This window comes from Lates calcarifer, linkage group LG11 (assembly GCF_001640805.2).
Source record: "Lates calcarifer isolate ASB-BC8 linkage group LG11, TLL_Latcal_v3, whole genome shotgun sequence".
NCBI lineage: Eukaryota > Metazoa > Chordata > Actinopteri > Centropomidae > Lates > Lates calcarifer.
In genome coordinates this window covers 13,401,994-13,428,628 of record NC_066843.1, presented here as the reverse complement: position 1 = coordinate 13,428,628, position 26,635 = coordinate 13,401,994, and the positions used below count along the sequence as shown (strand labels likewise).

The 26,635-nt window shown below is 37.2% G+C and overlaps 2 protein-coding genes and 1 gene segment (V, D, J or C); all 3 read left to right on the top strand.

Moving 5' to 3' along the window:
• Positions 1-18,454, top strand: part of LOC127142993 (Ig heavy chain Mem5) — a 102,451-nt gene extending 83,997 nt beyond the window's left edge. Inside the window, exons 4-6 of the mRNA XM_051074027.1 lie at positions 14,470-14,518; positions 16,603-16,902; positions 18,078-18,454. Coding sequence (XP_050929984.1) covers positions 14,470-14,518; positions 16,603-16,902; positions 18,078-18,421 — 693 coding nt within the window. The 3' untranslated portion in view covers positions 18,422-18,454. The remainder of the gene's footprint in view (positions 1-14,469; positions 14,519-16,602; positions 16,903-18,077) is intronic.
• LOC108880742 (uncharacterized) overlaps positions 1-26,635 on the top strand; it is a 155,373-nt gene that overhangs the window by 128,153 nt on the left and 585 nt on the right. The window contains 11 exon segments of the mRNA XM_051074025.1: positions 22,646-22,933; positions 23,029-23,343; positions 23,453-23,734; positions 23,930-24,003; positions 24,005-24,198; positions 24,200-24,219; positions 24,315-24,629; positions 24,739-25,020; positions 25,203-25,526; positions 25,738-26,055; positions 26,237-26,524. Of these exon segments, the coding sequence (XP_050929982.1) occupies positions 22,646-22,933; positions 23,029-23,343; positions 23,453-23,734; positions 23,930-24,003; positions 24,005-24,198; positions 24,200-24,219; positions 24,315-24,629; positions 24,739-25,020; positions 25,203-25,526; positions 25,738-26,055; positions 26,237-26,524 (2,700 nt within the window).
• Positions 2,703-4,219, top strand: LOC108880901 (Ig heavy chain C region, secreted form-like). The segment is given in 4 exon segments: positions 2,703-3,190; positions 3,372-3,659; positions 3,842-3,990; positions 4,147-4,219. Coding segments are annotated over 4 exon segments (813 nt in total).

The window sequence follows — 26,635 nt, the reverse complement described above, 5'->3', positions numbered from 1 at the left end:
AACTCAAGTTGATAACATGTAAAGCTGATCATAAGTGTTTCTCATTCACTGAGAGAGTGAATGTTACTGGTAAGACGACTATACAACATGAAGGTCAGATGTGTTGTAACTGCAAAAGACTGTAAAGAAATAATTCTGCTTTGCTTCCTCTCTGTATCATCCAGGGCCTGTAGTTACAGCTCCATCAGTGGAGATCAAAAGATCTCTCCCACATTTGCTGAAGGGAGAAAGTGCTGTGCTCCAGTGTGACATCACAAACCTCTCCTCCAGTGACCTCTACGTCACCTTTCAGGCCAACAATGTTGATATCTCTGACAAACAGTATGTTGATCTTCCTGAAGCCTCAGGCCTCCATTCAGTCACAAGACACTTCTCTGTCCCTCAAAGTCACTGGAAGAAAGACACAACTTTCACCTGCAAAGTCCAGCAAGGTTTCTCAAACAGCTTCACACAGTCGAACCCAACTGGCCATATCTTTGGTGAGAGAAATTATTCTCCTGTCCCCTCATGACAGTTGATTCAATGTTTCCTATTTTATTAATCTGTAATATATTGACTCACTGATGCACTTATTCATCACTTATTTAGTGGAGCCATCTATGGAAGTTCTTTTGGTTCCCAGTGAAGGGTCAGAATCACAGAAACTCTTCTGCTCTGGATGGGGCTTCAATCCTCAAATTAAATGGCTTTCTGAGTCTCAGGAAATACCTTCAAACAGTGACATCACCATGGGTGCAGATGGACATGTGGCCGTAACCAGTCAAGTTGAAATCACTCAAAAAAAGTGGATAACAGGGAATGACTTCACTTGTGAAGTGTCTGACAAGTCTCTGAATAAAAAAGTCAACAAGGGCATCAGCCTCTGCTCAGGTAATATTAAGTGGAGTGTCACAACCTCAGTTGCCTACTGAGATCATTATGACCACCAAACACTGGTTTGCACAAAATTTAAAGTATCACATCAATATACTCTTATTATATTAAAAAGGATCCTTTACAGTTACACATTAACTCAATATTTGGTCTTGCTTAATGATTCTTTTTCTTTCTACTTTTCATTGTCAGGTTATTCAAGAGCCTCTCCTTCCATTCATGTGGAGATTCCCAGCTTCAAAACTGTAATGATGGCAGAATCTGAAGTGAAAGCAACATGTTCTGTCCACACTGTTCTTGATGCCAAGGTGACCTGGCTGATGGATGAAAAAGCTGCAACAAGTGCCACCGAGACGAGAAACGCAACTCATATAATCAGTGATGTGACAGTTGGAAGAAGTCAGTGGATACAACTCAAGTTGATAACATGTAAAGCTGATCATAAGTGTTTCTCATCCACTGAAGAGTGTGAATGTTGCTGGTAAGACAACTATACAACATGAAGGTCAGATGTGTTGTAACTGCAAAAGACTGTAAAGAAATAATTCTGCTTTGCTTCCTCTCTGTATCATCCAGGGCCTGTAGTTACAGCTCCATCAGTGGAGATCAAGAGATCTCTCCCACATTTGCTGAAGGGAGAAAGTGCTGTGCTCCAGTGTGACATCACAAACCTCTCCTCCAGTGACCTCTACGTCACCTTTCAGGCCAACAATGTTGATATCTCTGACAAACAGTATGTTGATCTTCCTGAAGCCTCAGGCCTCCATTCAGTCACAAGACACTTCTCTGTCCCTCAAAGTCACTGGAAGAAAGACACAACCTTCACCTGCAAAGTCCAGCAAGGTTTCTCAAACAGCTTGACACAGTCGAACCCAACTGGCCATATCTTTGGTGAGAGAAGTTATTCTCCTGTTCCCTCATGACAGTTGATTCAATGTTTTCTACTTCATTAATCTGTAACAGATTGATTCACTGATGCACTTATTCATCACTTATTTAGTGGAGCCATCTATGGAAGTTCTTTTGGTCCCCAGAGAAGGGTCAGAATCACAGAAACTCTTCTGCTCTGGATGGGGCTTCAATCCTCAAATTAAATGGCTTTCTGAGTCTCGGGAAATACCTTCAAACAGTGACATCACCATGGGTGCAGATGGACGTGTGGCCGTAACCAGTCAAGTTGAAATCACTCAAACAGAGTGGAAAACAGGGAATGACTTCAGATGTGAAGTGTCTGACAAGTCTCTGAATAAAAAAGTCAACAAGAGCATCAGCCTCTGCTCAGGTAATAACAAAATCATATCCATATCCAGAGTCATATTAATACATTAAGTGTAGAATAAGTACAATCCTAGTACTGTTTCTGAATCATCTATTAAGAATCTTAGACATTTTTTATGCATAATCATTACTTAAAAGCTGTTTTGTTTTCCCTCTCTTTATTGTTGTGTGTGTGTTTTTTTCAGTAACTCCAGCATCATCTCAGATAGTTGGGGTGTATGTTCAGGGACCACCACTGCAGGAGTTTCAGAAGAAGGGACAAGTGACTGTTACTTGTCTTCTGGTTGGCACACGTCTTAATGATTTCTCTATCACCTGGAAAGTAGATGGTAAACGTTCCCTGAATGTCCATTCAGAGCCACCAGTGAGTCACAGGAATGGGACAGAGACTTTGCGGAGCTTCCTCAATGTGTCGGCAGAGGACTGGCACGCACATAAACAAGTGTCTTGTGAAGGAAAGCACCGATGTGCCGTCCGCAGCTACCAGGACCATATAAGCAAAAGCAGAAGGTAGTGTTATACATAAAAAAGCATGGAGTTTGTTTTTTGTGATTCTTCATAGCTTTTTTTGAATTTCTAGAGGGTTCAACATAGCTTCAAAATGCAAGTTTACATCAGAAACTCACCATTAAATATAATATTCTCTGTGATTCTTGTACTGGTTGGGACTAAATGGTGAGACAAAACCCTTATTTACTGTCGTATTCTTTTGTTTTTCAAGACCTTTATCAACCAACAGTGAAGATAATACAACCAACTGACTCTGAGCTCTCTACATCAGACGTCCTCACACTTGTTTGCCTAGTTTCTGGATATTTCCCACCCAATATCAGAGTGTACTGGAAAGAGAATGGCCAGAGACTTCCATTAACTCGCTACACCAACAGTGATGCATGGCAATACACAGGGAGCAGCACTTATTCAATGAGCAGCAACTTAAACATATCCAAAACTGAGGACAAGAGTTCTACATATTCTTGTGCTGTGAGACATGAGTCATCTGAAACACCTTTTGAAAGCAGTATACAAAATGTGTTTGGTGAGTTCAGAATTATTATTTAGTACCCCACAGAGTTTCATCAAGTGATTTCTAAGTTTTTATTAAGATTTATTTTCATCAATTTCTAAGAAAAAACTTTCTAACCTGACTTGTCAATTTTCCCAAGCTTTATTTTGTCCCATGACCATACTCAGCACTAATTTATGTCTGTTTTCTGCAGCCACAGTGACCTACAGCAAACTTTCAGCCACCTTGCTCCAGGGAACCAGTGGACTCGTATGCCTGGTCTTTGACTTCAGCCCTGAATCCATTAACATCACTTGGTTTCTTTATGGCTCCATAGAACTGTTTGACTACAACACTAGCGAGCCTTATAGAGGCCAGAACGGAAAGTTCAGTGTCCGAAGCCATCTTCATCTGTCTCAAGGCTACTGGTTACCTGGGGCAGTCATCACCTGCAGGGTGACACATGCAAACACCACCCTATCCCTGAATATATCTAAACCAGGTGCTAGTTTGCTCATTGATCCTCGTCTTCTTGTACATTAATGATTGCTCGGACTAGGATAACCATGTAGTTCACACATTGAGTCAGTTTGGTAACAGCATGGGTTATTTTAATGGAATCTCTTCACAGTCCTTCCTCAATGCAATAGTTCACTAACAAATTTTATTTCAATTCTTTCACAGATATGTTGGAGCACTGTGATTTCTTTGATGAAATCATGCATGCTGATGTGAACCAAGACATAGGTGCAGGAAGCTGGTATATGGCTGTCGCTTTCATAATTTTTTTCCTCATCTCTGTCATCTATGGTGTCTCAGCTACCATAATTAAGGTAAGATGAAGCAGCTATGTCTAATTTTCCATATTATTTGTATGGTTTCAGTACCTCTGTTATGTTAATATTTTTGGTAATAATAATTAATATTTCAATACAAAACAAAAGTGTCACCAGATCCTGACATGTTCCCTGTTTTTTTTTCCTTTTCAGACTAAATGATGATCACAAGATGGATCCCATCTTATGATCCATATGTGAACTTTGACTTTTTTTCCCTTTTTTTTTTTAAAAAAAAAAAAGGCATTCGGCTTAATCAGTTTTCTATTTCTTTTTCATTTAATTTCTCTTTTGTATTTCTATATTGAATTTTATGAAATAGTTTTTTTCTATATTCATTTCTTTTGGTGCTCCATTGTATTTGCTGTGTATAAAAAATATAAAGACAAAGAAAACAGAGGAAAAATTAATGAATACATAAAATGAATGGAGCTTCAAACTCTGTGATTCAAATATCAATATAATGAACAAATATTATCTGACTGTAATCTTTCTTGCATTTGGAAAAAAAAAATAAAGATTCAAATGTGGAAAACAAAGAGTGCCATTATTTCCCTAAGTAAATTATTACACATACTGATATAAAATACTATTTATTTTTCAAGGAAATTCTCAGTACTTCAGTATACTGTCTCACAGTACAACACACCTGTATTACTCAGATTGTCCACAAAAGGGAGACAAAGCTTGACATGCAGCAGTGATGATTTGCCACCTCCATACTTTGTATGACCCACTGGTTGTTTAGTAATTTGAAGATGATGACAGATCTGAATTGAACTTACTAAATGGTATGATACAGAGGTACCTTCACTTAAAACTGCCCCCTCTCCTTTCCATACATCAACACACACATTACATATTACTGACAGCATCATCTTCATGCCATTGTCAGAGCTGACACATGCACACTTTGCATGTAGCAAAAAGAGTTTGGTCTTCAACACCATCTAGATAAGCAATCAATTCAGGAGGGGAATTAACTCTTAAAATTCTAAAAAAAAAAAAAAAAAAAAAAAAAAGACTAATCTAATAATCTAGAGACAAGTACGGATGCTTTCTAAAATGCAAAATGCATTAGCAATTAAGGAGGCCACACCCAGAGTCCAACCATACCAGCCTCTGTTTGTGCTGTATAAGCTGGCATTATTTTAATGACAACACATTTCTAGGAGTCCTACTACCACGTGTGCCTAAGTGTGCAAAGGAAAAAGACAGTAACATAAAATAGTCACTGCTTTAGCAAATGACGTCAAAGACATGACTAAGAAGATCTCTAGGGAAATGTCTGAGACCATAATATAAAACAATGTAAAGGAGAAACAGAAAGAGAAGCCGACGGATTATTTTCTAGTCATACATGTATGTGTTGTAGTTGCAGGTACTGAACAGTACAAGCATCACTGACATGGCCTGTCTCTGAAAGAAAGTTAATGTGATTCCTCACACATAGTTTTATTTTATTGACTCCGTACATACTACAAAACAATACACAAATTACGATCAAAATCATTTAATTAAAACATACTTCAATTTTTGCTGAAAAAGTAACATCCTTTCCAAACTGCAGGCTGCGCACAAGTACAGAAAATTACCAGCAATGTACATCATGAAAAAATGCATATGAACACAACAGTATATTTTCCCATGACAATGTTTAGTGTACTATATTTCTTTAGTTCTGCAAAAGTCACTGGTTATTGTTATTTCATATTCACTGCCATTGGTGCCATGCATGATAGTGTGCATGGCAATTTTCATAAAACCATAACTCCAGAGATGTTTCTTAGTGTACTGTTGGTACAAAAAATAGGCATTCATAATAAATACATATAAATAAATGTATGCACAGAATGCATATTAATGTGTATGCACTCAAATGCCTAGACTACCACATATTGCTCAGTAGCACGGAGCAGAGGTCTAGCCAAGGCACAAAATGTGTCCATATGGGGTTGACTTACACTTAGGCCTTTACATGCTTGGTATGGCTTAACAAATAATGCAAATGTATGTGTGTGTGTATGTGTTATAGTGTCATAGCATCCTGAATTTTGCACATAAGGTTTCACTTGTTGACAGCCAACGTGGGTTTTATATCTATTTTATATGCAAACTCACTTATAAAATTCCATCTTTCAGTATTTCTGTGGCATGGACACTGGACAATGTCAAGGTGGTATTTCATTCACTTTTCTTGAGCAAGTGTTGTGCAGAGCTAATTATTTTTTCCTTTTTTTAACATTTTAGTGTTATGAGCAGTAATTGAAAAGCTTTAATTCTGTGTTCCTGAATGTAGCTCATGCAATGCTACTTTAAATGTACATGTGACATGGCCACTGGACAGCTTCAACTACAGGGGCCTGATAGATAGCCTGTTTCAATGTCAGTTGTCAATGAATGCATTTATTTATTCATTTTTGTACTTATTTGTCAATTGTTTATAAAATTTGTCTGATGCTATAACTGCACTATGATTTGCTATAAGTTGAATATATTCTTCCTGTGAATAATATCAAGCTTCCAAATAAACAATTTCACTCATCTGGGTCGTAGTATTAGCTTGTTGATGTGTTGGACAGACATTTTGGTTCACATGCCAGCTGGTTAAAAGAAGTGAGAGAAGAATGCCATCTAGTGGGGAAGGCTTTGTGAAGTTTAAGTGACAAGTCACTTGGTTTTGATGCAGCAAATAGTATAGGGGAAATGACACACATGAGAAGATAACAAGGTATCTTTTTTCACAGATTTATGACAATTGCTAGTAAAGTGAGAGAATAACTTCTGTATTCATTCATGCATTCATTATCTTGTTTGTTTTTTCAGTCAGTCATCCATATCCCAACTTTCTTGCTCAGGACAAGAAAACATCTTCAAGTCCATCACAGACTGATGTACAGAGAACAATTAACTTTCACAGTCACTTTCTCTATGATCAACACCTTACAACTTTTATCTGACTCCATCTGTTGGGTGGTGTTTGAATACCAACAGTAAAAACACAGTCAGCAGTCAAAATTGTTTCTGTGCCAGATGGCAAAAATTTGTTCTTCACAGTGACAGAAATATGTTTAACATTACAAAATAATGACCGTATTAAAGAGTAATGGAGGGTGTATGTGAAGCCCTGTCTGGACGTCTGCGTACCTACCAATTTGTTGTGTCCATACACCAACTGCACATGCATCCTAGTGACCTAGACCGGGTTTAATAAGAACAAACCCGTGTCTGTTGTGCCTGCAGCTGTCCATGTGCACATCCGTAAAATTGAGGAGATGACCCACAAGCTGAAAAATTTGCTCATGCAGCCATTTGCACGTTTCTACCTACACTGTCCCCGCTCTGTGAACTGCAAAAGTTCATGACACACCATAGTCTGACACTACATGACAGCTAGGTGTGGTCACAAGTGCAATGGACTTAAACATTTCATCCCACAGAGATCAGTGCTATGATGCTTTTGCTTCAGTGGTGGGATTTGTCTGAGATCACCAGGCTCAGAGGAGGAATCCTCTATTCCAAGGTTAGCAGCAGCCAAATGAATACTTGAGGATGCCTTTTCAGAAGAGTCCACAGTGGAAGATTGGATTTAATAATGAAACAGCCACCACCTCCTGTGGTCTTTAATTAATGTTCTAAAACTTTCAGATATTGTGCTCAAAATTGCAGTTAATTTTTTCAGTAAGATCTGATTCATTAGAGGTTTTAAGAAGACAGAATTATATCATGTTAAAAAAAATAAACATACAGAGAATTGCTCTGTTCTGTCTTTTTTATTTTTGTAAATCAGTGTCTCTCTCCTTTATCAAAACCTATTCAGTACAAAACTCCTTTGTTTTCCTGATAAAGTCAGAAAATACTGTGGTCTCAGACAAGTGTGGTGAGGTTTTGGGAAGAGCATGTGTCACTGTGGTTACTACGGTAGCTACAGCACTGTGTTACACACCATAACAAAAACCATGTTAAAACTCATCTGCATCTCCCCTGCAAATTGAAAAGCAAGCACAGCTCCCAGTGAACGACCAATTAGAATATCACAGTACTGTCAAAGAATAAATGCTATTGTTAAATATTTCCTACAGTTACTGAAATGTCACAGTGATGAATGTGTTATAAGATAAACCAGTAACTGTGCAGAGAATTTTGGTCTTAATCCAGACTCTCAATAACCAAACTGAGTCAACATATACAATGTTACAGTTCTAAAAACTGATATATTTCAATACAAATGCCCTGTAATGTGATATGATGTGTTAGATGTCCATGTGACACTGCTGAGAGTTAGTGTTGGTGTTGTATTTCATTATACCAAGAAGAGTTTTGAATATTCTGTTCCCATATGTATGTATGATTTTGTATAAGAACTTTAACATATATTTCTTTCCATCCATTCAAACTGTTTATATCTGTTTAAAAATATACTTTAAACAGTGTGGGGAGGTTATATATGAGGGCTTTTTGAAACAAATTAGATACATATCACTGAAAGGGTAGTTAATGTTAAAATACAGTGAAAAGTTGGTTTTCATACAATACAGTAACTGATGGTGTAATATAGCACATAGCAAATACTATATTATGTGCTTGCCGACACTGCAAGAAGCACACATTCACTATGATAATTAAGTAACTGAAAGAATTTAATCTGCCGCATCTTAAAAATCCAGTTTATCAATCCTGCTGTTGAATAATGTGAATTCATAAAAAAAGAAAACAAGCACTTAAATTAGTCACTGCAATCCCACAAAAGGTGTTATTTTATTTCTTTAAAAGTAAGAATAACTATTGTACTGCAGAGAAGAGTATGGCAGCTACCCTGTGGCACTGGTTTTTACATTGTGGTGTGTTAATGTGTGGGGTGACCACAGTGATTCACATAGTTACAAAAACCTCTCAAGAAGCAAAAGTCTTTCTATTGGGAATGGAACATACATGTTAACACTCATTGCAATCCTAAGAAGCAGTGGTTTCAATAATATATAGTCAGCTATAGAATACATTCTGATTATGTTGTTCTTTGTGTTTGGTCACAGGTCTTTTAGATGATATACCAGAAAAATTTAGACTCAGATCAAAAAATGTTTTTGCAACTCAATCAGCATATATCAAATAGCATCTCTTCTTTGCTTGCAGGCCAACGTCATCATATACTATGATAGAGCTGGGCAATATGGCCAAAAATGCTATCATGATAACAGTATTGTTAATATTGACAATTATCACGATTAATTTCAAATCAATATTTCTGTTAAGTTTGAAGGATGATATTTAATTTCATACTGCAATATAAATTTATATTGCAACAATCATCATTACCCATTATTATCACCTACTCCTATACCATAGGCAGCCAGTGAAATCAAGTAGTGGGTGGTGGATGTGTGGACAGTGGACACCGCAAGTGGACAAGAATATTCTGAAAAGTGTCAAAGACATGCATTGACTGTGCAGACGCAGCAGAACGTAAGAGCTGATATGACTCCTCTCATTTCTATCTAATATGCACTGAAAGAGTGCATGGTGGGCTGCCATACAATATACAGCATACTATATACAGCATATAACAAACACACATATACAGCATCAATTCATCATTAGTACAAACATAAAATCTAGTTTTGGTTTTCAATTTGAAGTGAAAAGATCCAGAGCTGTTGCATTGTGTACTTCAAAGAGGGGTGTGGCAGCTACACTTTTGTATCATTTTTGTATCATGGTGTATCACTGTGTCCTGGAGTGGCCACAGTGATACACACAGTTACATAAACCCCTCAAGAGAGACAAAGGTCTTTATTACTGGGAATAGAAGATATTTGTAAACACTCAGTACAACCGTAGGAAACTGTGCAGAAAAACATGCATAGTTTTACGTAAAAGCATTTGTGTGTCATGAAAGCCAGTGAGCAGGGTGGAGTTTTTGTATTGGGTTATATCATAGTGCAGTATAACAACCACAGCAATACATCCTATGACAAAAACCTCTTTCCACTAAGAAGGAAATGCTGTGTGTGTGACTGCTTTTTGCTGCCTGTATATGTCCAACAAAACTCTCCTGTCATGCATATGTACTGTTCTGTATTCAGTTGCAATACTTGCGACGGTATTTCACCTAGTCAGTCTCACTAATTCAGGGGATCAGCAAAGCCATTAGGAATCATCATATGGAGTACCTTGAATGTCTGTACAAAGCTTCATCCTAATCTATCAAATAGTGGTTGAGATATTTTATCCTGGACCATAGTAATGGACACACCCTCGAAAAGACCAACTTTGTTATCACTAGAGCCATGTTTCTAACATGACTGAAAATCACCACATTTTAACAAATGTCATTTTGTGGAAATGTAGGAGTAGGGTTTGAAGGGTAACATTTAAAATAAAAGCAGACTGCGCCTGCACAGAAAAAACTAATCATGCACTGTATAAGGCAGTGGTTTTTGTATGAGTATATACGACTGTGTATGATGGGAACCACAGTGACAAATGGTAATACAAAAACCTGTCCTGACTGAACTGAACTGAACTGAACTGAAGCACAAAGTCACTGTACCTCAAGGTAATTCCACAATATGACTGGACTCTGACAAAAGGTGACATTCAATAGAACAGCAGAAGGGTAACTTGGATTTATGTATAGCTGTATTTTTTCACTTTTATCCTGAATAAACAGGAAAACTGTAACAACTCAGAATAGCTTCTACTTCGTTTTACTTTTTTTACTTTCTCCACATCAGTAAAGACAATTTATTTCACATACTGACAACGATAAAAAAAAGACAGATTTGTGACAGTTAATTTGTCATTATTTAAAGCTTTAAATGTAAGTAAATTTAATTATCAAAACAACTACTATTCCCTATCATAATTTTAAACATACTTCTACATTAGGAAACATTCATAGTTTTAAGTAAATCTTTTGTCCATGGTTTTACTGTAGGAGTCATTGCATGATCACATGGGAAAAAAAAAATTAAAAATTAAAAACAATCATCAGGGAATTTTCCTGCTGCCAATTCCACAGTTAAATCTTAACAGTACTGGTATGAAAACCACTTGAAGTTAAGTAACAACATTTGTGTGTTATGACTGAAAGTGATCAAGGTGGAGTTTTATACAGGGTTATATCACAGTGTGGTCTGGCAGTGGCCACAGTGATACATCCTATAGCAAAAACCTCCTTTCAGAATATAATGCTGTGAACGATGCTGACACAGAAAACAAATTAGCAGGCCTGGGTAAGTCGAACCGAAACTCTTATTAAGAAAAGCAAATATTTAAAGAAAGACATAATGAGCATAGACGTGACATAGTTTCCTTAGGTTCACAAAATGAGAAAGAGAAAAAAAAGTGATTTAAACAAAACAAAAACTTTACATAAAGTGGTGCAAAAGCCCAACCATTCTTTATAGTTACACTGTAAAAAGTACCTGGACTATGGTAAAACACTATAAAATACTGAGCATACACCATCAGGCAGAGGTTTTAGTATGGGTGTGTACTGCTGTGTATGGGGGGGTGGCCACAGTGATATATGGCAGTACAAAAACTTGCCTGAACTGAGCAGAAGTCACAGTGCCTCAACTTTTCCAAATTTATCAGACACTGTAGAAAGGTGATACTGAATTCCATTCATTGTGTGCAGAATTAGATTTTTTGTTTTGTCCTGAAAAAACATGAAAATCACAACAGTTGAGAGAAGAGCTACATTTGGCACATTAATTACTATTTTCTACACATAACTCAAAATGTACCTCTTTACTAACACACACACACACTGTTAAATACTGTTAGACTTAAATTAGAGTCAATATCAAAAGATAAATGAAGACATGTACATTTTGGCCTTGTGGTTATCAACATCCTTACTGGTGGATATTTATGTAACCCAGAGGAAACAATCTTCACCACAACAGGTGCTTCCGCAGCCAGTTAACAAACTAAAACTTTAGACTTGAAGCCAAAGGCTTCAGACACCAGCATGAATAGCACATTACACAAAAGCAAGCCAAAGAAACTACAATGTCTTTTTTAAAACACAATGATAATTAAACAATTCAATTCTAACAGAGAGCATTTGTTTATGTCAAAGTTTGAGCCAGTACCACTAAGTAGTTAATTACTTTTAAAATGAGTATACAAGAAGTTTAAGACTGGTGATTATCCACCAACTAAATGAAAGTGCCACATATCGTACAATCATAAAAAATCATTACACCTCTTCATTTAATATAATCAAATATTCATTACAGGAGTCATTCTGTACATGGCAGCTGTGAGCTGGAAAGTTGAGTTAGCAGCATCAGTTCAGGCTACATATCCCAACCACTGAAGAAATCTATGAAACAACAAGAAACCTGAAACAACACCACAACTGATGCAGGGAACCCACAGCTTGATGATACAAGTCTACTTGTAAACAGGAACTTTAAACTTTCTTCAGCTCCGCTCAGACTACTGGGTAAAATGTGTGTGGAACTGGTGATTATCAGGCTAATTTCTGCTTGGTGTCTGACTGTAAAAAATCTGGAGGTTGTCTGTTGCTCTCATTATTTACTGTGAAGTCAACATAATATGTGATTGCTTAATCAATCATCTACAGAGCAGAATCAGACAAATCTTTTATCTTTTTGTCATATTTAATTCTTATAATTTATAACACAACTATGTGAAAACAATGTGATATTGTTAAAGGGGTCGCTTGTACTAGTGATAAACCAACATTTAATTATCATCTGGAACTCATCACAGTTTTATAGAGCTTGATAGTGACTTTCAGCTTTCAACTTCAATGTTCTCACTGCATCATCTCATATTTAGGCACAGCAGGCAGCTGTTCATACCAAAATGTTAAAACAAAGCTTGTGGGATAGCAAACCAGGCAGTTGCTGTTTCTGATGAAGCATTTCAGTGGTTTTTGGATTGTGATGGAAAAAGGTTACAATTCTCCTCATTCAGGCCAGCAAACAGCCAGCAGCCAAACCATGCAATTCTTTTTGCAATTGCAGATTAATGGTGGGGTCAATACATTTCCACAGCTGCCTGTGCTTACAAATAAAAGAGCTTAAAGCTTCAGTTGTTGCTTTCAGCCGTTTGGAGTATTTCAGTTAATGCAGCTCCAAACATTTACTTACTTACTTACTTCAAACTGACTGCTCCTGCAGCTAACTTTACTGTGACTGTGTGAGTTCCCTTCCTCTGGTTCAACACCATGTCCTCTTCATAAATCAGTAGAGAAGTTGGTGGTACTGGCATACTTGACAGAAGTGTTGCATGTTTTGCTCAATATAGCTGCTTCTATTAAGACTTCCTTTCATTCATTCATTCATATTTTTGTAACTAATTTAGCTGTTAGCAGTTGAATATGGAATTTATAATAATGCATCAATGCAAAGAAGAAAAGTTAAGTTACATCATAGTCTAATGATGTGAACAGAATTAGTTGTCATGGATGTGTTATTATAGCATAACCATGAATTTTAGTTTTAATTAATACTACCTATTAGATATTGGCATGTGTTAAATTTAGTTAGTATTTATATTTGAATGAGGTAAATACAAAACTCTACTATGACAATGATTCAACTTACTTTTGTTCCTCTGAAATTTATTGAGTATATCTTGTAGTCACACCCCAAATAGCAACTCTCTCAGTTTTAAAGATGTGTATTCTCTAATTTGACAGAATGTTAACTGTCATTGTTTTCAAACTGGACAATAAACCGGTCGAGGCAGATGGCCGCCCACCCTGAGTCCGGTTCTGCTCGAGGTTTCTACCTCTTAAAAGGAAGGTTTTCCTTGCCACAGTCGCCTAGTACTGCTCATGGTGGGATCAGTTGGGTCTCTCTCTGTAAATTTAAAATAAAGAGTACGGTCTAGACCTGGTCTATATGTACAGTTTCTCAAGATAATTTCTGTTGCGAATTGGCGCTAAATAAATAAAATTGACTTGACTTGACTTAATGTGACTGTGACAAAAATTTGGCTGTTGGGAGGGAAGGAAATCAAGTTGCAAACATGTTAATAGTTCAACAGAGGCTAATGGACTGTAAGGTCACCTATCTCCAGAATAGATAGTAGGGCTTGATTGAACTGGCAATGATAATAACTGAACACGTACAAAAAATAGGATTTTTTAAAGTCTAAATTATGAAAATGTGGATTTAAGGGTGACAGGGCCGTATCGTTAGCCTTTACATATATGAAGCTTAATAGTGATTCTGCTGAATCCAATATCTGGTTGTATGAACTCCATGCTGCAAGAATAAGAGCTGACAGAAGGGTCTTATAAAGAGGAAGTGTTTACTAACCGTTGCCAAATACACCTAATTTTATGTCATCCAGACCACAGGAAATGACTACCTCGTGGGAAATAGTACAATGGGAACTGCTTTGTCAGTGAAACCTGTTTACATTTATTAGTTTAAATAACATTTGAAGTATTTGTGTTAGAAGCAGATAGTAATATATCACTGTGATGGCTACTTTGACTACTGGGGGAAAGGGACACAAGTCACAGTAACCTCTGGTGAGTAACAATCTAATATGTTTTGAATGAAGATATTTAAATATTTTTCTGGTTTAGTCTTAAATGTACCGTGGTTTAAACTGTACTTAAACAAGGATGTAATCTGCAGAAAAGAATAATGGAGGATCAAGTTAGATTTGAGGTATATACAGTACAGTAGTGATTAAGTATCAGAAATTATTACATGATAAAAGCTGTGAAATATTTTTGTACTGAAGTGCTATTGAAACCTGTCACTGTGATAACTACTTTGACTACTGGGGAAAAGGAACAATGGTGACTGTCACATCAGGTAAAAGAAGCTTTTTCTGTCTTCATTCTGAAAATTTTATAATTACATTGATAAATATGGCATATTTACATCTAAGTCGCATCAAAAGCCTCTTCAAGGTGCTAGTTTTTGTACGTTGGATGTGTTGACATATTACACTGTGATGATGCTTTTGACTACTGGGGGAAAGGCACAATGGTTACAGTTACATCAGGTAAGTCAATCTTAATTTTTTACTCTTATGTATAGATTGTGATTTTAAAACATTTTTAGTTTTTTGTTTAAGAAATATAGTTGTGACACCTCACAGGTCATTCATTTCTGGAACACTGTACATTAAATGTGTTATAATCGCTACACTCAATGTAAACTTTGGTGGTGAAAATCATGCTTTTTTCCATCTTCTGAATCCTTATCTGTAAAAGCCAAGGAAAATATGTCAGAGGGTAGATTGTCATGAAATAACCTACCATGGAAAGGGTAGATATCTGGGAACAGGTTTTTGTATGCAGTGGTTAATAATTTGTTACACTGTGACTACGGTTTTGACTACTGGGGAAAAGGCACTATGGTCACCGTCACCTTCAGGTATGTAATTCTATTGTTTCTGACTTGACAAAAAAATTTTCTAATCACATCATTAAAATATATATCATCAATTTCATGTAGTCACAACCACTGACCAGTAATAAGACAGCCAACAGTATTTTGTAATTTGACAAATAATTTACCAAACGTTTCAAACACTTGTCTGTTTAGTTCAGTTGGAACATAAATCTATCAACAAGTGTGTATTTTAGTTTGATTTTAACTGCTGCTGAAACCAAACTGTATGACATGAAGTAAAGGGTTATTGGAGTGATGAGTTTTTGTGAGAAGTGTGAAATGACTCTCTTAACTGTGACAACTGGGCTTTCGACTACTGGGGAAAAGGCACTACGGTAACAGTGTCATCAGGTAAGATTTGTACCATTTAAAATCTACAGTAGGATGCGTTTCAGACTGTGAAGTGTCATGTTTAAATTATACTGTAGCTTCTCATCATGTTAGGTCGCAATTGTAAAGGGAATTATTTTAACACAGTATGTACTGTAAAAAGTCAAACGGTGATATTCTCAATAGAACACAATGATGGATAATTATGGCTGGTGTGTTTTGAGTGATTTAAGTGGATTTTATAACAGTGGGATTAATTAAATGTTAAGATAAACTGTTTGCGTTCACCGTTAGTAGATGTAGCCTTTTCATACTAGCAGCTAAGTAGATTCAGCACTGTGCTACTATGGTGCTTTTGACTACTGGGGAAAGGGTACAACGGTAACTGTTTCATCAGGTAAGAAAACCATTAAATCTCATACATAATTGCTGAAATTGAACAAAAATAATATGTTTTTGTAAGAATGTGCCATCAGCTCAGTTAATGGATGTTTACCGACCTTAAAGCTTCATTCCTTTGAATTTAAAAAAAAAAATTACCCATGGAAATTGTCAGAGCTGTGCATTTAAAGTATTTTATCAATTTATATATAGAATAAGACAAAACTACCACAAATAATATTATTGAGGGAGCTTAATGTTAGCGCAACAAAGCACCGCTAAATAAATGGGATAGAGAAACATAAATGTCCGTGTAGGGGGGTTACTTGAAATTTCCACATTCAACATTTTAAAGGTAATGCCTTCCATGCTGTGCTTTCTTACACTACTGAATCAACTCAAGCTGACTTCTCTCTGCTTTAACCAATGCTTGGTGAAAAATGTCTTATGTTTTCAATTTGGTATTTTAATCACACTTTTGTTTTTCCTTTCTTAGTCACTTCAAATGGACCAACTGTGTTTCCTCTGACGGCATGTGGTTCTGGGACTGGAGACATGATCACTCTTGGCTGCCTTGCCACCGACTTCACACCCTCCTCACTGACTTTCGCATGGACCAAAGCTGGGACTGCCTTGACGGAGTTCATTCAGTACCCTTCAGTACAGAAAGGCGACCTCTATACGGGAGTCAGTCAAATCCAAGTGAGGAGACAGGACTGGGATGCAAGGCAGACTTGGCAGTGTGCTGTGACACATGTTGCGGGAAATGCAGGTCCAGTTGACTTCACAAAGCCAAGTAAGACCTATGCTAAGTCCTATATAAATGCCTTTTCAGTAGTTCATTTGAATTATAGTACTTTAACATGGCAGAGCTGTTAGCATATTTCAAAACTGTGCAACAATTTAAATGTTTTCAAATTAAATGTATAAATTACATACAGAAACAATGTACAAGCAGTTTGGTAATAACTGAGAAATAATGGAAAAAATTTAACTGGTAGGTGATTGCAAGTAAATTAAGGGAGAATACAGAATCAAGGAGAAGACCCTTAGCTAAAGAAAGTTTTAGATTTTACAGTACAGTAAACACAGAAATAACTACTAATCAAGTTCCACTAGGCTACGTCTGGTGAGGATATAGCATTTGGTGACCTTCTATCAAATAACTAATTCAAGTTACAAAAATGCTTATTATAAAATTGTATAATAATTATAGTTATATAGCACAATTCATGCAATAAATGTAGCTCATAATGCTTTGTACAAAAAACAAAACATTTATATATTATGTAATTTGTCTACAAAAAAGTTCATTTGGGTTACCTGTTTGGGGGGTTTTTCTGAAAATCTAAATAGCAGTAAATATCCTTAATGATTTTTTAATTCATAACTAGTATGCCCAGTAGGCAACCCAAACAGTGTGGTGGAATGAGAAGGCTGAGGCTTGCTCATGTCTTTTCAGCCTCTGACTTTATTGTATTCTTTACTAACATACTGTAGGTCTTCTGCACCATCCTAAAAACAGATTATTGCAGTGTGCTCTGCTTCTTTCCATCTATCCGCATAATCCTGCTCCTTCCTAATCTCTGTCTGCCTCCACTTTCACTGTATGATGATAATTAACATTCACATTAAATCTGTTTGCTTGCCTGAAAAGTCAATGTATATGCAGAAGTGAGCATAAAAGCTTTGTTCTTCAATTTTGTATTCTTTACTATGAAAATCTTATTTTCCTTTTGACTCTTTCTGCACACTTAAGTAACAGCTACAGTTAATTTGAGGAGTGTAATCACAATATGCATTTGTCTGTGCAAGTTGCACAACATAGCAGTACTACAGAAAAGTCATGAGATCAAGTATATTCTAGCACATGGTTCATCTCTACTTCTGCATATACAGTATGTATATATATATGTATATATCATTCTCTGCTTTCGCATACATATATTTGTGTATGTATTTGTTTTTCAGAGGTGATTTGTCAGTTGCCAACTCTCAAAGTGTTGGCCTCCTCTGAAGAGGAGAACGAGGTTTCCTTCTCCTGCTTTGCCAAAGATTTTTCACCAAAAGATTATGAGATCAAATGGCTGAAAGATGGAGTGGAAATCACCGACAAAATATATGAGATCAAAACACCTATTGATGAAAAACAGTTTGACAATGGAACTAAGCTGTACAGTGCATCAAGTTTTCTAACAATGAAGTCCTCTAAAGTTCCTCCAAAGACTAAACTTACATGCAGGTTTAAAGGGAAAAATGAGATATGTGATGGGTTCATTAATTCAACTCTGACCTACGGGTGTGAATGGAAGTGAGTAAATTTCTAAGTTTATCTTAAAATTTTTATGTACATTTCGTCTCAGTGTGTTTGCAGCCATTTCTGTTCAATACTTGTTCATTCATTTCTCACACAGCTGGTGGTCCGGGAAATGTGGAAATAAACATTGAGGACCCCTCATTGGAGGATATGTTTTTACACAGAAAAGGAACTATAAAATGTCATGTCAAGGTAAACGATGGAGCTGTTGAGAGAATTTTTTGGGAGGATGAGGATTTAAATGAAATGGCTGGCGCCTCAAAGACCCCCCCTAATGGAAAAAAAGGACAATTTACCCATGATCTTGCCATCACATATGACGAATGGATCCAGGGGATAAAGCGCTACTGTGTTGTTGAACTTGTAGATGGCATGGAGCCATTCAAGAAACTCTATGATAGGAATACTGGTAAGACGATTCTGCAATTGTGCACTAAAAGCCTGTGTTTAATTCCTCTTGTCGTGCCTTCTAACACATTGTTTCTAAGTGTTTCTAAGTGTAGCAGAGATTTCTTACAATACTGCTGGTGCTTTTATATGTGGCAGGAGGCCTAACTGTTCTCTCATGCTTGCAGGAGGACAGACTCTCTTGCGTCCTTCAGTGTTTATGATGCCACCAGTAGAACACAAAGATAAGGTGACCCTGACTTGCTATGTGAAAGACTTCTCCCCTCAGGAGGTTTTCGTATCTTGGCTTGTTGATGACGAGGCAGCAGACTCAAAAACCTACAAGTTCAGTACCACAAACCCTGTAGAAAACAATGGATCCTATTCTGCTTATGGCCAGTTATCACTGAGCCTTGAGCAGTGGAAAGACAAGGACATGGTGTATAGCTGTGTAGTTTACCACCAAACTGTGGCAAACAGCACTAAAGCCATTGTCAGATCTATTGGGCAAAGAACATTTGAAAAAACCAACCTGGTCAACCTCAACATGAACGTCCCTGAAACGTGCAAGGCCCAGTAGATGTTATTTTATGTCGCTGTGTCCTCTGCTGTTTGTTGTTTAATGTTTGTTGCTTGTGATATGACATTGTGTTTGTCTTTTTAATGCAGATTCAAAATCAAAATAAAAAAAGCACTTTGCAAATCTGTTGTTTGTCGCATGCACTTCATGTCTTTATTCAACCAATATGTTGAGCTACATGTTTACTGTAAGTCTGTGTCACAGTTCTCCTAGTGCAACACAAAATTGGGTGTAGATAGCAGAATATTTGACCTTTAAAGCAAAGTGGCAGTAACAATGTATCAGACTTTTAAGATCATATTGTATTCACCAGAGAAGCGCCAACACTACACGCCACTAGCTTTAGGTTTGTTCATTTTTACTTGTAGTTGTTGCATGAACATTGTTTGTGTGACTTGTCTTTGTGTACGTGTGTTACCTCTACTTGGTCTTGCACCCCCAACACAAGATAGGTGATTGCTTCAGTGTCTGTGGTCTCTCAGTCAAAACATTAATATACTAATTCACAAGCCAAGCCATGCATGCCACAGCAATAATGGAGTCTTTCAAAAGCAAATCAGCATCACTGTAAAAACACTTTAATCAGCAATAAACATAATAATTTAGAAGGACGTGCAAAACTCTAAGCTGTACAGTAAACTCATAACAATCTAAGTAACTAGATATAATCCAGTATTGTTTTGGGGTTTTTCGTTGTTGTCGTTGTTTTAATTCGAGGTTGTTGATTTTATACGTAGATTGACTAACTGCCCTAACACTAATTACTAATTAAATCCACTCTGACCCATGAGGTTATAAATTGTATTTCTGTACTACAGTAAATTAATATGATTTATTGGTCATTGCCTCATAAGCCTTTGTTCAAAGCTGGGTGTGGATTGTCCTCAGTATTAATTGAATTACTGTGCCTTAGATCAAGAGAGCCTGATCAAATGGGACAGTGATATGGGGACAGAAGAAGATAACATGAGAAACACAGCCCTCACCTTCATTCTCCTCTTCCTCATCACCCTGCTGTTCACCATTGGAACCACTGCTTTCAAGGTAACTATGAGTTTATATGTTCAAGTTAGGCACAATTAGAATGAACTCAACTAGAAAAAGACAACTGGGTAAATAGTTTTTGGAAGAAAACTCCTTGTAACCTGAGGACTGGAAGGACAGTAGGCTCATAGAGCATTGGCATAATAAATGAAATGACAGCAACACATGACAATAATTATTGTCAAATAATCACATCATAACTACCTCAGTGAATGACATAATGCAAACTGTTTGATTACATCTATATTGTCTTTGCTTTATTACCGCTTGGACCTACAACTGATATAATAATATCAGCATCATGTGTAACCTGATGCAGTGAATCAACATGAACTTAAAATAAAAAAACATCTTTGTTAAACAGACTATACCAGAAAAGTGTTGAATTGTGTGCTGTGGTAAAATTAGTGAAATGTAACATATCAAAAATGTAACATTTTGATCCCAACAATCATCATTTAAAATTCCATGGCTATTGTAGTAAAGTATAAATTATGTCTACTGCCATTATTGATATGTTCAATATTATCCCCCCAAAAATCTCTTAAGTATATGAAGCTAAATTAATCAAATTACAGCAAAAGCTTTTGTATTTGTGCTATAAGAAAAGCACACACATGTTGCTGCATCTGACTCTACAATAATGATAATAATATATAATAATAATTTACTTTAAATGTATACGACATCCTTGGAAAGAACAGACAGAATTCAGGATTATTTTATGATGTAACAATATTAGGTTATGGGTATACACATAACCACACATTTGAGTGGCAGCAAGTAGCAGGAACGTGATCATTTTAAAGCAAAATTAATAATCCATATCTTTCTTTTTTTCTGTCTTTCAGGTTAAATGAAACAAAATCAATTTTCTGTAAGAAAAAAAGATTTTTTTTTTACACATTTTTCTCATTAACTCCTGCTGTTATTGTAAGTAATCAAAACTGTCCTTTTTATCATTTTAATTACAAGAGCTTTATATCACTTGGAAAATAAATGTTGAAATTAAGATAACTTTTTTCTCTCTTGCATTATTTTGAAATTGTTTATATTTTTTTGTTTCACTTATGGAAGTTAAATACACAATATTCCTAACAGTACTATTAACATTTTATCATCTTTATTATTATATGAAGTGATGTTCATAACCTCTCCAGCACCTGGAATCAACAGCCTTTGTTCATCTCAACATGTAAATTTGGAGAATTCACAGTCGGTTAGTTTTTGAATCTGTTATTGTTAGACGTGAAAACTAAAACCTTTCTTAAAGTCATGAGAGGCCACATGAAATCAATGTGAAAACATATGTAAACTGATGTGAGATATTTAAATATGCACCCTGTTTCTCTTACTGGCATAACCACACCTCACACCTGGTGTCTGTGATGCACCGTTGCTCCTTGTATTGTTTCACTTCTGTATTTTGGTCCTTTCTTGGGACCTGGGTGTTACTCAATGCTTCTGCTTGCTGCTAGCCCTGATCACTCTGCCCTGTCACGCTGCAACATCTGTGCAACAGACTTCCAGCTTCTCTCCACCTGACTTTAAACCACTTGACACTGTTAAAGTACAACTTTGCCATCTAGCCTAAATACAAAGATATTACACTTAGAATTGAGACTATACTGCTGGTTACTTGACCATAATCTGAAGGTATGTATAAAAGAGGAGATCAAATTTTTTAATTTTACACATCTAACATTTGGAACGAGGCAAATAAAGACAAAATAATCTCTGCTCTATTTCAGGAGAGCGGGTTATTTCTCCAAACATTACATTGCACCCTGTTTGGGAAGGTGACATCGTGGCCTCACCAGTCAGACTTGTCTGCACCCTAAGTGGCTTCTATCCAGACAAACTGAAGGTGGAGTGGGAAAGGGACAACCAACCTCTAAACACTGTACCAACTGAAAAGAAGCTGCAGAGTGTGGAGAAGGACAAGGAGAAAACTTTCACTCTAAGCAGTGAGATGGAGCCAAATATGACACAGTGGAAAATGGGCTCAAGTTTTACATGCAAGGCCACTCACAACAAAAAAGAATACAAAAAAACAATTAATATTTGTCAAAGTAAGTATGTCTACTGTTTTACAGCAGAATATGAAGATTGCTGTTATCATGAAAGTTTTATGAAAAAAATAGCCATTGCTATAAATTGAATTGTTTTAATGAGATTAACATATACAGACAAACACGGTTTTTCCTGCAGTCCATGCAAGTGCTACTCCTTCCATTCATGTGGAGATTCCCAGCTTCAAAACTGTAATGATGGCAGAATCTGAAGTGAAAGCAACATGTTCTGTCCACACTGTTCTTGATGCCAAGGTGACCTGGCTGATGGATGGAAAAGCTGCAACAAGTGCCACCGAGATGAGAAACGCAACTCATATAATCAGTGATGTGACAGTTGGAAGAAGTCAGTGGATACAACTCAAGTTGATAACATGTAAAGCTGATCATAAGTGTTTCTCATTCACTGAGAGAGTGAATGTTGCTGGTAAGACAACTATACAACATGAAGGTCAGATGTGTTGTAACTGCAAAAGACTGTAAAGAAATAATTCTGCTTTGCTTCCTCTCTGTATCATCCAGGGCCTGTAGTTACAGCTCCATCAGTGGAGATCAAGAGATCTCTCCCACATTTGCTGAAGGGAGAAAGTGCTGTGCTCCAGTGTGACATCACAAACCTCTCCTCCAGTGACCTCTACGTCACCTTTCAGGCCAACAATGTTGATATCTCTGACAAACAGTATGTTGATCTTCCTGAAGCCTCAGGCCTCCATTCAGTCACAAGACACTTCTCTGTCCCTCAAAGTCACTGGAAGAAAGACACAACTTTCACCTGCAAAGTCCAGCAAGGTTTCTCAAACAGCTTCACACAGTCGAACCCAACTGGCCATATCTTTGGTGAGAGAAGTTATTCTCCTGTCCCCTCATGACAGTTGATTCAATGTTTCCTATTTTATTAATCTGTAATATATTGACTCACTGATGCACTTATTCATCACTTATTTAGTGGAGCCATCTATGGAAGTTCTTTTGGTCCCCAGTGAAGGGTCAGAATCACAGAAACTCTTCTGCTCTGGATGGGGCTTCAATCCTCAAATGAAATGGCTTTCTGAGTCTCAGGAAATACCTTCAAACAGTGACATCACCATGGGTGCAGATGGACATGTGGCCGTAACCAGTCAAGTTGAAATCACTCAAAAAAAGTGGATAACAGGGAATGACTTCACTTGTGAAGTGTCTGACAAGTCTCTGAATAAAAAAGTCAACAAGGGCATCAGCCTCTGCTCAGGTAATATTAAGTGGAGTGTCACAACCTCAGTTGCCTACTGAGATCATTATGACCACCAAACACTGGTTTGCACAAAATTTAAAGTATCACATCAATATACTCTTATTATATTAAAAAGGATCCTTTACAGTTACACATTAACTCAATATTTGGTCTTGCTTAATGATTCTTTTTCTTTCTACTTTTCATTGTCAGGTTATTCAAGAGCCTCTCCTTCCATTCATGTGGAGATTCCCAGCTTCAAAACTGTAATGATGGCAGAATCTGCAAGTGAAAGCAACATGTTCTGTCCACACTGTTCTTGATGCCAAGGTGACCTGGCTGATGGATGAAAAAGCTGCAACAAGTGCCACCGAGACGAGAAACGCAACTCATATAATCAGTGATGTGACAGTTGGAAGAAGTCAGTGGATACAACTCAAGTTGATAACATGTAAAGCTGATCATAAGTGTTTCTCATCCACTGAAGAGTGTGAATGTTGCTGGTAAGACAACTATACAACATGAAGGTCAGATGTGTTGTAACTGCAAAAGACTGTAAAGAAATAATTCTGCTTTGCTTCCTCTCTGTATCATCCAGGGCCTGTAGTTACAGCTCCATCAGTGGAGATCAAGAGATCTCTCCCACATTTGCTGAAGGGAGAAAGTGCTGTGCTCCAGTGTGACATCACAAACCTCTCCTCCAGTGACCTCTACGTCACCTTTCAGGCCAACAATGTTGATATCTCTGACAAACAGTATGTTGATCTTCCTGAAGCCTCAGGCCTCCATTCAGTCACAAGACACTTCTCTGTCCCTCAAAGTCACTGGAAGAAAGACACAACTTTCACCTGCAAAGTCCAGCAAGGTTTCTCAAACAGCTTCACACAGTCGAACCCAACTGGCCATATCTTTGGTGAGAGAAGTTATTCTCCTGTCCCCTCGTGACAGTTGATTCAATGTTTTCTACTTCATTAATCTGTAACAGATTGATTCACTGATGCACTTATTCATCTCTTATTTAGTGGAGCCATCTGTGGAAGTTCTTTTGGTCCCCAGTGAAGGGTCAGAATCACAGAAACTCTTCTGCTCTGGATGGGGCTTCAATCCTCAAATTAAATGGCTTTCTGAGTCTCGGGAAATACCTTCAAACAGTGACATCACCATGGGTGCAGATGGACGTGTGGCCGTAACCAGTCAAGTTGAAATCACTCAAACAGAGTGGAAAACAGGGAATGACTTCAGATGTGAAGTGTCTGACAAGTCTCTGAATAAAAAAGTCAACAAGAGCATCAGCCTCTGCTCAGGTAATAACAAAATCATATCCATATCCAGAGTCATATTAATACATTAAGTGTAGAATAAGTACAATCCTAGTACTGTTTCTGAATCATCTATTAAGAATCTTAGACATTTTTTATGCATAATCATTACTTAAAAGCTGTTTTGTTTTCCCTTCTCTTTATTGTTGTGTGTGTGTTTTTTTCAGTAACTCCAGCATCATCTCAGATAGTTGGGGTGTATGTTCAGGGACCACCACTGCAGGAGTTTCAGAAGAAGGGACAAGTGACTGTTACTTGTCTTCTGGTCGGCACACGTCTTAATGATTTCTCTATCACCTGGAAAGTAGATGGTAAACGTTCCCTGAATGTCCATTCAGAGCCACCAGTGAGTCACAGGAATGGGACAGAGACTTTGCGGAGCTTCCTCAATGTGTCGGCAGAGGACTGGCACGCACATAAACAAGTGTCTTGTGAAGGAAAGCACCGATGTGCCGTCCGCAGCTACCAGGACCATATAAGCAAAAGCAAAGGTAGTGTTATACATAAAAAAGCATGGAGTTTGTTTTTTGTGATTCTTCATAGCTTTTTTTGAATTTCTAGAGGGTTCAACATAGCTTCAAAATGCAAGTTTACATCAGAAACTCACCATTAAATATAATATTCTCTGTGATTCTTGTACTGGTTGGGACTAAATGGTGAGACAAAACCCTTATTTACTGTCGTATTCTTTTGTTTTTCAAGACCTTTATCAACCAACAGTGAAGATAATACAACCAACTGACTCTGAGCTCTCTACATCAGACGTCCTCACACTTGTTTGCCTAGTTTCTGGATATTTCCCACCCAATATCAGAGTGTACTGGAAAGAGAATGGCCAGAGACTTCCATTAACTCGCTACACCAACAGTGATGCATGGCAATACACAGGGAGCAGCACTTATTCAATGAGCAGCAACTTAAACATATCCAAAACTGAGGACAAGAGTTCTACATATTCTTGTGCTGTGAGACATGAGTCATCTGAAACACCTTTTGAAAGCAGTATACAAAATGTGTTTGGTGAGTTCAGAATTATTATTTAGTACCCCACAGAGTTTCATCAAGTGATTTCTAAGTTTTTATTAAGATTTATTTTCATCAATTTCTAAGAAAAAACTTTCTAACCTGACTTGTCAATTTTCCCAAGCTTTATTTTGTCCCATGACCATACTCAGCACTAATTTATGTCTGTTTTCTGCAGCCACAGTGACCTACAGCAAACTTTCAGCCACCTTGCTCCAGGGAACCAGTGGACTCGTATGCCTGGTCTTTGACTTCAGCCCTGAATCCATTAACATCACTTGGTTTCTTTATGGCTCCATAGAACTGTTTGACTACAACACTAGCGAGCCTTATAGAGGCCAGAACGGAAAGTTCAGTGTCCGAAGCCATCTTCATCTGTCTCAAGGCTACTGGTTACCTGGGGCAGTCATCACCTGCAGGGTGACACATGCAAACACCACCCTATCCCTGAATATATCTAAACCAGGTGCTAGTTTGCTCATTGATCCTCATCTTCTTGTACATTAATGATTGCTCGGACTAGGATAACCATGTAGTTCACACATTGAGTCAGTTTGGTAACAGCATGGGTTATTTT